Source organism: Procambarus clarkii, chromosome 32 (assembly GCF_040958095.1).
Source record: "Procambarus clarkii isolate CNS0578487 chromosome 32, FALCON_Pclarkii_2.0, whole genome shotgun sequence".
Classification (NCBI taxonomy): Eukaryota; Metazoa; Arthropoda; class Malacostraca; order Decapoda; family Cambaridae; genus Procambarus; species Procambarus clarkii.
In genome coordinates, this window is record NC_091181.1 from 35752798 (window position 1) to 35764876 (window position 12079).

The following is a 12079-nucleotide window of genomic DNA, read 5'->3' on the forward strand; positions in this document are numbered from 1 at the left end:
TGAGAGGTGGGACCTAAGAGCCAGAGCTGAACCCCCGCAAACACAACTAGGTGAGTACACACACATCTCGAGGATACAGCCAAAAACAGCTCTCAGGTACTGATATTCTGCTAGGTGAACAGAAGCAACAGGTGGCATAAGCTTTTTCCAATTTATTTCTACTTCGGCCTGGGATTGAACCCAGTCCCTTTGCACTGCGTCTCCCACACACGACACCCCCCACCTCCCACATTCACCCCCCCCTTCCCCACACAGCTCCCACATGCCCCACACCCCCCACTCTCCTGCCTCGTATACCCTTGCCACAAAGGTCAGAGGACTAACTACATACCATGCTATTTGTCTTCAAAATATTACCTTCCTTAAAATCAGCTTACTCCAACGAGAGAGAAAAAATCTCGTTCTTAAATGCATTTTGGCTCAAACTTAAAGCACTTTAATTAGAGAGAAGAGCGGACTGTATTTTGCACATAGCATCAAATTTGAGACGATACATTGAGGTGTATATGTAGTTTGCCTGCCACGCATGTGGACCGATTTTGGGTATTTTTCGTACTTTAAGATCGCCCACAGCCGCAAGGAACTCCCTTAAACACCTGTTTTTAAAACGTTTTCTGACGCCATTATTTCTCAATTTTTGTTGTTTTGATTTTATTCTCCACAGCCGCAAGGAACTCCCTTAAACACCTGTTTTAAAACGTTTTCTGACACCATTATTTCTCAATTTCAGTTTTTTATTTAATTTTATTCCCCTCAGATGCAAGGAACTCGTTTAAAGATCTGTATTTACAACGTTTTCTGAAACCATTATATCTCCAAATTTTTATTTTTAATTTATTTGTATTTCTGGCTGAGAATGTGTATATAATGGATATCCTTAAATTAACATTTCTGCCCAAATGTCACATATCTGTTAATTTCACGTTATAGCCAATACCCTAAACGGTTCCCTAAATGTACCCTAAATACCCTAAATGTCTCAAAACTTCATGTCTGAATTTCAGATGGTTCTTGCAGTTATTTTGTATTTTCCTGCAGCTGTTCTGTTGTTAACTCCTGTAACTGAGGGAATTAATTCCTTCACAAACTCTGTCAAAGACCACAGGTTTTTGACGAACATATCTATACGTTATGTTCTCTAACATCTATGTTACGTTCTCTAACATCTATGTTACGTTCTCTAACATCTATGTTATGTTCTCTAACATCTATGTTATGTTCTCTAACATCTATGTTACGTTCTCTAACATCTATGTTACGTTCTCTAACATCTATGTTACGTTCTCTAACATCTATGTTACGTTCTCTAACATCTATGTTATGTTCTCTAACATCTATGTTACGTTCTCTAACATCTATGTTACGTTCTCTAACATCTATGTTATGTTCTCTAACATCTATGTTATGTTCTCTAACATCTATGTTATGTTCTCTAACATCTATGTTACGTTCTCTAACATCTATGTTACGTTCTCTAACATCTATGTTATGTTCTCTAACATCTATGTTATGTTCTCTAACATCTATGTTATGTTCTCTAACATCTATGTTATGTTCTCTAACATCTATGTTACGTTCTCTAACATCTATGTTACGTTCTCTAACATCTATGTTATGTTCTCTAACATCTGTGTTTAGAATGTTTTGTACAGTCGATGTTTCATCTAATGTTCTTTTTTTGTTTTGAACCGGATATAAACATCGATTTTAAAGAGTTGATTCATGTGGAATTCTCGTGTTGCGAGTGTTTATGGCTTCGTCGCGAGTTGATTTAGTGTTATGAGGCAAGTGTTGGCTTCAACAAGTTGCTCATCTAGTCCATTCCGCTCTAGTGTCAATCTGGGATGAGGGTACATACCTAGTTATCCTTGCGGGGGTTGAGCTTTGGGTCTTTGGTCCCGCCACTCAACCGTCATTCTACCAAAAGACGCCTCTCAACTGTCAAAAGTGTGTGTGTGTACTCATCTATTTGTACCCACCTAGTTGTGCTTGCGGGGGGTTTAGCTTTGGCTCTTTGGTCCCGCCTCTCAACCGTCAATTAACTGGTAAATCAATCAACTGTGTGTGTGTGTGTATTCACCTATTTGTGCCTGCAGGATCGAGCATTGATTCTTGCATCACATCTCGTGTGTGTGTGTGTGTGTGTGTGTGTGTGTGTGTGTGTGTGTGTGTGTGTGTGTGTGTGTGTGTGTGTGTGTGTGTGTGTGTGTGTGTGTGTGTGTGTGTGTGTGTATTCACCTAGTTGTTTTTGCGGGGGTTGAGCTCTGCTCTTTCGGCCCGTCTCTCAACTGTCAATAAACCAATTATAACTAACTTCTAACTAAGTAATTTTTTTCTACACACACACGCACACCCAGGAAGCAGTTCCGTAGCAGCTGTCTAACTCCCAGGCACTTATTTACTGCTAGGTAACAGGGGCATCTGGATGAAAGAAACTTTGCCCACTTGTTTCTGCCTGGTCCGGGAATCGAACCCGGGCCACAGAATTACGAGTCCTGTGCTCTGTCCGCTCAGTTACCAAACCCCCTATATGTGTGTGTGTGTGTGTGTGTGTGTGTGTGTGTGTGTGTGTGTGTGTGTGTGTGTGTGTGTGTGTGTGTGTGTGTGTGTAATGAGATTCGAACCCCCTCCGTTGCTACTAAATATTACAACGGGTGTTTTCTAATTACTCACCGCCCAGCTGACACGACACCTCAACCCCTCCCCCCCCCCTTCCTTTCCAACTTAATCCCCTCCACCCATTCCTTCTCCTTTCCACCTCCTCTCTCTGTCTTCTCTTCATCTCTCTCTCCCTCCTGTAATTACTTAAATCACCTTTCTACACTTCCGCTTCTTTTAATATGCCTATTTATTCTTGCTTCCGTTTTAAACAATTTTTTTCTAATTGATTCGTATTTTCTGTTAAATAATCAGTCACCACAGGCAAATGTGACCTCAACACTCTGAGTAAATAAAGCTGAAACGCTTGGGTACGAGGATTTAGACCAGTGGGAGGCGGACGTAGTATTAGCGTAGCGTATCAGAATCATACAAAATCAAAATCAAAACCTTGAGCGTAGTTCGAGGAAAGCTCGGTCATAATTAGTCGGGAGTCATGCGTTTACATTCATAAACAAGGGGGGTTTGGCGGCTGGATTAACGAGGGTGTTTACCATTCTTTATGGAGACAAGCTGTTTAGAGTAGTTCGCTTTAAACAATTGAAGCAAAGCGGCGCCTTTTGCCATTGTTATGCTACCCGTCCTCAGACCAGGGGCTAGATTCACGAAAGCACTTACGCAAACACTTACGAACCTGTACATCTTTTCTCAATCTTTGGCGGCTTTGTTTCCAATTATTAAACAGTTAATGAGCTCCGAAGCACCAGGAAGCTGTTTATAACAATAACAACAGTTGAATGGGAAGTTTTCATGCTTGTAAACTGTTTAATAAATGTAACCAAAGCCGTCAAAGATTGAGGAAAGATGTACACGTGCGTAAGTAATTGCGTAAGTGCTCTCGTGAATCTGGCCCCAGGTTCATTCAATTCAGCGGTCGACCACAGAGACGCATTCATCAATTTTAACATTCTGTTCATTCAAAACAGGAAAATTCTCAAATATAAATTAATATTGCAGACGAGGAGTCACAAATAACGTGACTGAAATATGTTGACCAGACCATACACTAGAAAGCAATCCGTCCTCGACTCAAGTCCATTACATCCAGCGGTCAACCCCACAGACGCATTCATAAATTTTAACATGCTGTTCATTCAAAACGGGAATTTTCTCAAGTATAAATGAATATTATAATATATTAGCATATTGTGTATATATAGGCATAGGTTAGGTTAGGTTAGGTGTTTAGGTTCTGTTGGCGATTATTTGTATTTGTAGTACGTGGGTGGAGCATTTATAGCGTTATGATTCGAACAAGATTCGTCAGTGAAGCACTTGTTCCGGATATGTTCGAACGTCAGCAGTTGTGAGTCGTGTGTAAACCGCTTTTCATTCATATACAGGGGGTTTGGCGGGTACATGGAATCACTTTTGGATCTTTGTTTGGAGGACGGGCTGCTAGAAAGTGAAGGGATGACGACGTTTGGTCCGTCCTGGACCATTCTCAAGTCGATTTGAGAAGTCTCAAAAATCGACTTGAGAATGGTACAGAACGGACCGAAACGTCGTCGTCCCTTCACTTTATAGTGTGTGGTTTGGTCAACATAAATTAATATTGTTATTATAGCATACTTTGCATATTTAGGCATTGGTTAGGTTAGGTGTTTAAGTTCTGTTGGCGATTATTTGTATTTGTAGTACGTGGGTGAAGCATTTATAGCGTTGTGATTCGAACGAAATTCGTCAGTGAAGCACTTGTTCCGGAACTGTTTGAACGTCATCAGTTGTAAGACGTGTGTAAACCGTTTTGCATTCATAAACACGGGGTTTGGCGGCTGCATGGAATGGACTTTGGGCCTTTTGTTTATACAGACGGGTTGTGTTTTGCGGCTTGGCTGTACTGAAACACGGCGTGGCTGGCTTCGAGAGGGTTCATCATCGGTTTCATTCTGAACTCGAAACAAAGGGCTACTGAACCCCCCTTTACTTCCTCGGGGTCAGATCAACAAGGCGTTAACTAGTGTTAGTAGTGTTTGGACTGTGACGAGTGTAACGAAATTATGTAGTGTAACTAAATGCTTTAACCACTCAGAGTGAATTACTGTGACTGAATGTTGGACTGCAGTTTAATTATCCGTTTTCTAACATTTTGTGTCGTTACGACTATGGTTGTATGTGGGTCACTGTTAACTCGAGAGAGCTACTGATTGTCTCCAGAGATTAGTGTTTTGCAGGAAATACCAGTTAAAAACCCCGACTTTAACTTCTGTGGTGAAATTACGTACTTCTCGGCAACTTTCGTCTAGTGTTTGTTAATTTGTGCGGGGAAGTGTGACTACTTCTTGCAAGATGTGTGGATATGAGTGTATGGCTCAATCATTAGTGGGTCAACCACTCCCGGCAGTGTGATCTCACTCTACGAGGTCCGGCAGCGTCATCAGTCATCAAGGTAAGCGACTCCTCGATCATCAGGTGTCACATTCATCTGTCCTGCTATAGATGCATAATGTTTTATAATATAATGATTATTGTGGTGATTGCAGTATATCTGTGTATGTATTGAAATGTATAAATGCATTTCGTTACTGTATATTAATACTCGCTTTTCATTATAGGTAAGGGGAGGATCATAGAAAATGGATAAAAGAACCACCAATTTGAAGGTAAGTTTCCAGCTCCTTCTGTTTGAATTTATTTTAGAAATCTATCATACCAGAGTGTGGAAGGTCCTCAGCATTTCCAGGCGAGCAATAACAGCTACTGTGAGACCTGTGTACTGGCAGGCTGGACGCTCCCAGCATCGTAAGAGCCTCTGCAACTCTGCAGTTAAATAGACTCGTGATTCAGAGCCAAAATTATTCAAATTAACGCCTTCGTTGCTAAATTTATAATCTCCAGTAACAAATCATAACGTAAGAATAGTACTAGTTGGATAACACAAAGTTTCGTTATGCGAGCGGAACCTTCCGAGCGGCAAGGAAGATGAAGGATTTCTCTAGGCCAGTGGCAGTCAACTTGTATCCAGAGTTAGATCTTATAGACCAAAGGAGGTTGCCAATCACCGAGGCTCCAGGAATCGTGTAGTTTTTGGGACGGCAGGAGAAGTAAGGGAGGGATGTTGTGGTCTCTGAGTGGACGAATCCTTGAGTGCAGTCCTGTGTACTCGGACTCTGGTTGAAATACATCCAGCAAGGGATGTCAAGCTTCCTAGTAAGCCATTGGTGAGGTGGTCTTCGTGAACGAGACTCGGGCAGAGTGCCGAGGTCTTCTACTGGTAGTCGCTGTCTGTTCAGACAGGTTTGGAGCACCGCAGCAGGCAACCGGTTAAGCTTTCTATAGTCCCCCTCGTGTGATTAGTTGTTAGCCTGTCCGGGAGCTGAATTAAGCGTGCTGTGGCAAACAAGTGACTTCGTTATCAGCTGTGTTTAGTGTGGAGATTGTGGCAGTATGTTTGCTTTCAGAGAAACACAATGGCCAGAGAATTCTATTACACATAAATGTAGTCAATTTTGTTATAACGTTCACTGAAGCAGCTGCAGGAAACTGCTGAGTATTTTTGAGAGTACCTGCAGGGGTCGAAAATGTTGCAGAGCGCCAGCTGAATAATGCTATGTGTTTGTGGCTGGATATATATACTAGACAGGGCTTGGGGAAACATTTAACATATCCATTAACAACATTTTGATGTTCAAGGTTATGTTATCAGTCATAACACGGCGTTTCGCCAGATCCTTGGAACTTAGTATTGTTGTCTATTAAATGCCAGGAAATTCCAACGAATCCATACAGCAGAAAATTTTTCACAAGAAAAATTTTCATGCGCCAAAATACTAATTTTCGTCCAAATGAGGTATAGAACCTCTCCTAAGTCAACGAACATTGTTGCACATGCACTAAGTAGTCCTGTGTACACCGAATTAACTTCGTTCAGCAAGTAAAGAGTTTTTAAACACACGCAAAAATAAAAATTAATTTCTTACAAATTTCCTCCTTTCTTCAAGTGCCTCTAGGCCAGCTGTCCGCACATAATGCCTACTAGCGAGCCTTATAGTCAAAACTTGTTAGTGGACGTCCAATATATATATTTACAAACCCATTTACAGAACGCGTTTCTTTACCATTCATGCTGGATACGCCGTCATTTGTCACGAAAACTTGCTTTGGAAGGTTAATTAACCTATTTTATGCTTAAGTAACGTAACGATATTAACCAGTTCTCATATGGCATCATCCCTGCAATACTGAGCAATACTCTCTAGCTATGGTAACGATGCAACCTGTCCTCTTACAAAAAAAACTTCGCTTTTCGCTCGTATGTGTTACTTAAGCCCCCCCCCCAAAAAAAATCTTCGTACTAGAAAATGGAAGCGGCTCGCGAAAGTGATGTACTGTCCCGTTTTCTGTTTTGGATCCTCTGGTAGGTTAGAAGAGAACACTACTGACCGTTTTCTTCACGTTGGGAAGCCTTAGAAGGACGGGCTGAACCATGTAACATATCAGTACTTTTCTTTGGACAAATGGAATGAAATTAATGAAATGTGTGCTATACTAGGCCTAGGAATATTAAGTTTATTTTTTAGCTTCATATTTTTTTTTTAATAATTCCTTATTAGTCAGTATACTACTATATAAAAACTAAGTACGTACGAATTCGTAACTATTCACGATCGTCACAATAGGCACAATTTAAACAGGAGGATGGGTTGTATATTTAATATTGGTTGGGTATAAAGCTGTGTAAAACAACAAAGCTGTGTTGTGTAAACAAACACATCTCGCGTGCCACGTTGGGCACGCATGCCATAGGTTACAGTATTCTTCATGCTAGCTACCCAGTTGAAACTCCTGCTGCAATGTACCAAGATATATGGGGTGCTTATTTTGTCGTCTCAAATACCATCTGCCATTCTCAATCGACTTGAGAATGGTCCAGGACGGACCGAAATGTCGTCGTCCCTTCAACTTCTAGTGTGTGGTCTGGTCAAAATACTTCAGCCACGGCATTGTGACTCATCGCCTGCCATGTATAACTTTCCAAGATAATGGAAAATTACGAAAAAGCTTTCAACATTTATTTATTTTATTTATTTATTTATTTATTTATTTATGCATATACAAGAAGTTACAATTGGGAATGTGAGGATACATAATATGGTAATTACAATCTTATAAAGCCACTAGTACGCGCAGCGTTTCGGGCAGAGATCATCTCACCAGTAGTGAACTCACGGAGTAAAGATGCACTCTTGCACACTTCTCCGAGTGCTATGGACTAGCCCGTCTGATCGTTCAAGGAGACCTCAGGGTGTCTACTTGCTCCATTTTTAAGACAAATGCTTCTCTGCTTGGGAACAGACAGCAGACATATCGAAGAGAAATATCGTACAACTCTTCTGTCAAAGTCTGGAATTTTTTACGTACTTTCAACTCTTCCATTGCTGTGATTAAAGTCATGGTTATACATGGTTAAACATGTGGTTTTATATAGGATTCTTACTCTGGTTATTGCTGAGGAGTTACTAAATTCTTCATAGAATTACTTTCTCGTTAAATCTCCAGACTTCTCTGATCATCAGAGCTACTTCCTCTCCCACTCCCACCTTCTCACTTTTCTTTGTATATATTCTTAGAGAATACATTACTACGAGAATAATACATTTTACGAGAATACATTCTAGTATAGTACATAGTACATTCTACGAGAGTAAATTACTTGTTGTGATGCTTAACAGTTTAGTTTCTGTGAGTGCAATTGCATTGAATTCTCTCTCTGTATTTAATTTTTGGGTTAATTTTACTTCTTTGTGATCCCATTTACGTTTTGAGTATATATATATATATATATATATATATATATATATATATATATATATATATATATATATATATATATATATATATATATATAATGTTCAACCTCTTATTTTGAAGCCAGAATATATGATTAGGTCCAAGAGCTGAGGCTCGACCTTATGAAGATAACTCGCTGAATGTAACTTGGTAAACATACACACACACACACACACACACACACACACACACACACACACACACACACACACACACACACACAAAACTACCACTTCTCCTGTTTCAGAACTCCGAGTGCAAACCCTGTGAACGTAATTAAACATGACACATCAAAACGTACAGCCTCCGTATCTCACTTCCGACCTCCCCCCCTAATATTTTTGTCTTCATTGTTGTTTCCCGTGGTGGCACCGGGCTGTTGTGTGAAGCCCGCCGCACATAAGTAGTGGGTCAATGTTGCATATATGAATATGCAGTGGGAAGAAGAGTTAGCTGATTTGCATACAGTCATACTACCCTTCCTCCCTCCCTCCCTTCCTCCATCCTTTTCCCTCCTCCCTCTCCCCCCCCTCTTCTGTTCCCTCTTCATCCTCCTCCCTCTCACTATTCTCCCTCACACGCCGCCAATCCTTCATCCTCCCACCACCACAACCACCACTACCACCCTGCTACTCTCTAACCAGCCAAGTCTTTACGCTTTCTCTCACCTTCCTGACCTCCCTCACCTCTCAACCCCTCACCATCAACGCTTCCCTCACCTCTCAACTCCTCACCCCTCATCGCCTCTCTCACCTATCAGCCGAGGCAACGCCAGAGTCGGGAGTTTTTCTCTCCCGCAAAACTCTGAAAAAGTTCGATACCTTTTTTCACACTTTTTTAAGCATTATTCTTGTTGACGAGTTACTGCATTTCCTACGGAAAAAAAAAAGAGTTAGGTAAAAGACTGTCATGAATCTTTTATGTACTTTTTAATGGCATCTCCTTAGAATGTGGTTAAAAAAAAAAGTCCAGTCTCGTGAGGTATATTTTGCTCCTTTGTTGAGGAAGACATGTTACGAGAAGTTACATATTAGGCATCTTCAGAGGTAGAGGGGGCGAGACATTAACAAAAAAGAACAATAATGTTTATGGTTTGAGAGGGTGGGATTGACAGATGACGGGTGAGGGAGGCAATCAGTTATAGTCTGTCTTGAGGACAGATTAATCGGGTTAGGCCTTCTCAGTTACTGACAGGCTGGACCAGGAGCTGATGTCCGACTTTGCGAGCAGATCTAGGCGAGTGCAAACTCGCGAACACACGTGTACACACACACACACACACACACACACAAACACACACACACACACACACACACACACACACACACACACACACACACACACACACACACACACACACTTCTGTTTAGTCAAGCATAAGACTAAACTGGAAAAGGTTCAAAGGTTTGCCACCAGACTAGTACCCGAACTGAGGGTTATGAGCTCCGAGGAGAGACTACGGGAATTAAACCTCACGTCACTCGGAGACAGAAGAGTTAGAGGGGGACATGATCACCACATACAAGATTCTCAGAGAAATTGATAGGGTAAATATAGAAAGACTATTTACCACAAGGCACTAGGGGACACAGGTGGAAATTGAGTGCCCAAATGAGCCACAGGGTCGTTAGAAGGAACTTTTTCAGTGTCACAGTAGTTAACGGATGGAATGCATTAGGAAGTGATGTGGTGGAGGCTGACTCCATACACAGTTTCAAATGTAGATATGAAAGAGCCCAGTAGGCTCAGGAATCTGTACACCAGTTGATTGACAGTTGAGAGGCGAGACCAAAGAGCCAAAGCTCAACCCCCGCAAGCACAAATAGGTGAGTACACACAGAAATAGCTACTGGAATTCAACACGAGCAAATGTAAAGTTATGGAAATGGGACTAGGTGATAGGAGACCAAAGGGACAGTACACAATATCTGCCCAGTATCCAAACTGGGGATATATCAGAAGCGCTTAAATCACTATATATAACTCCCCATCACAGGAGAGCGAGCGAAGCATTAAACAATTCGCACCAACGTCCCACATAATACGTGTTTGAGAGAGTAAACTGTGTTTGAGTGAGAGTGAAGGGGAACAGCCTACCTGTGAAGACATGAGAAAGAGACCTGGGCGTGGACGTAACACCTAGTCTATCTCCTGAGGCACATATAAATAGGATAACGACAGCAGCGTACTCTACACTGGCAAACGTTAGAACATCATTCAGAAACATAAGGAAGGAGGCATTTAGGGCGCCTTACACTGCCTACGTGAGGCCAGTCTTAGAGTATGCCGCCTCATCATGGAGTCCCCACCTGAAGAAACACATAAGGAAACTGGAAAAGGTTCAGAAGTTTGCAACAAGACTCGTCCCAGCGAATCATACCCCATCCCAGTTACAAGGGATGGGGTATGAAGAGCTCCTGAAGGAACTGAGCTTTACACACTAGAAAAAAAGACGGGAGAGGGGGGATATGATAGGAACGTATAAAATACTTAGGGGGATTGACGGAGTGGAAATAGACGAAATGTTCACTCGGAATAGTAACAGAACGAGGGCACATGGGTGGAAGCTGGAAACTCAGATGAGTCACGGATATGTTAGGAAGTTTTCTTTTAGCGTGAGAGTAGTGGGAAAATGGAATGTACTGAAGAAGCAGGTTGTGGAAGCAAATTCTATTCATAATTTTAAAGCTAGGTTTATGTGAGCCTTTAAAGCTAGGCTAGAGAGAGCCGGTGGCTGAGCGGACAGAACATTGGACGCGTGATCCTGTGATCCCGGGTTCGATCCCGGGCGCCGGCGAGAAACAATGGGCAGAGTTTCTTTTCACCCTGATGCCCCTGTTACCTAGCAGTAAATAGGTACCTGGGAGTTAGACAGCTGCTACAGGCTGCTTCCTGGGGGTGGAGGCCTGGTCGAGGACCGGGCCGCGGGGACACTAAGCCCCGAAATCTTCTCAGGATAACCTCAAGATAGGTTTGATAGGGAAATAGGACCGGAGTCATTGCTGTGAACAAGCGATGGCTCGAAAGGCGGGATCCAGGAGTCAATGCTCGATCCTGCAAGCACAAATAGGTGAGTACACTTACACTGGTGGCCCCGGTGGCTGTGTGGATAGCACACTGGACACGTAATCCTGTGGCCCGGATTCGATTCCCCGCGAAAAAAATAGGCAGAGTTTCTTTCACCCTGATGCCCCTGTTATCTAGTAGTAAGTAGGTTCCTGGGAGTTAGACCAGCTGTTACGGGCTGCTTCCTGGTGATGTGTGTGTGTGTGTGTGTGTGTGTGTGTGTGTGTGTGTGTGTGTGTGTGTATGTGTGTGTGTGTGTGTGTGTGTGTGTGTGTGTGTGTGTGTGTGTGTGTGTGTGTGTGTGTGTGTGTGTGTGTGGGGGAAGAAAAATTTAGTTAGCTTGTAGTTAGTAACAGTTGATTGATTGACAGTTGAGAGGCGGGCTTAAGAGCAGAGCTCAACCCCCGCAAGTACAACTAGGTGAATACAACTAGGTGAATATATACACATACACAGTATAACAATGAGAGAAAACTGTAGTGATTTCCATATACTAATTCAGTTGTCGAGCCCCCAGTTGATTCCTGAACGATTAATCTAGACGATTGCTGGTCAAGAAGCGGAC

General features: G+C 42.2%; 1 protein-coding gene across 1 annotated transcript; it reads right to left on the reverse strand.

The window, feature by feature from the left end:
* Positions 1 to 1122: 1122 nt before the first annotated feature.
* Positions 1123 to 8062, reverse strand: LOC138370514 (uncharacterized). The gene is made up of 2 exons (XM_069334893.1): positions 8020 to 8062; positions 1123 to 1628 (listed from the first exon to the last, which is right to left on the reverse strand). Exons 1-2 carry the CDS (start codon positions 8060 to 8062, stop codon positions 1123 to 1125), a joined length of 549 nt encoding a protein of 182 aa, XP_069190994.1.
* Between the last annotated feature and the right edge of the window lie 4017 nt (positions 8063 to 12079).

Coding starts and splice junctions, on each gene's coding strand:
- LOC138370514 (XM_069334893.1), bottom strand. CDS start 8,062: ATGTATAACCATGACTTTAATCACAGCAATGGAAGAGTTGAAA. Junction 1,629..8,019: donor CAGCAATGGAAGAGTTGAAA/GTACGTAAAAAA, acceptor TTCTAAACACAG/ATGTTAGAGAACATAACATA.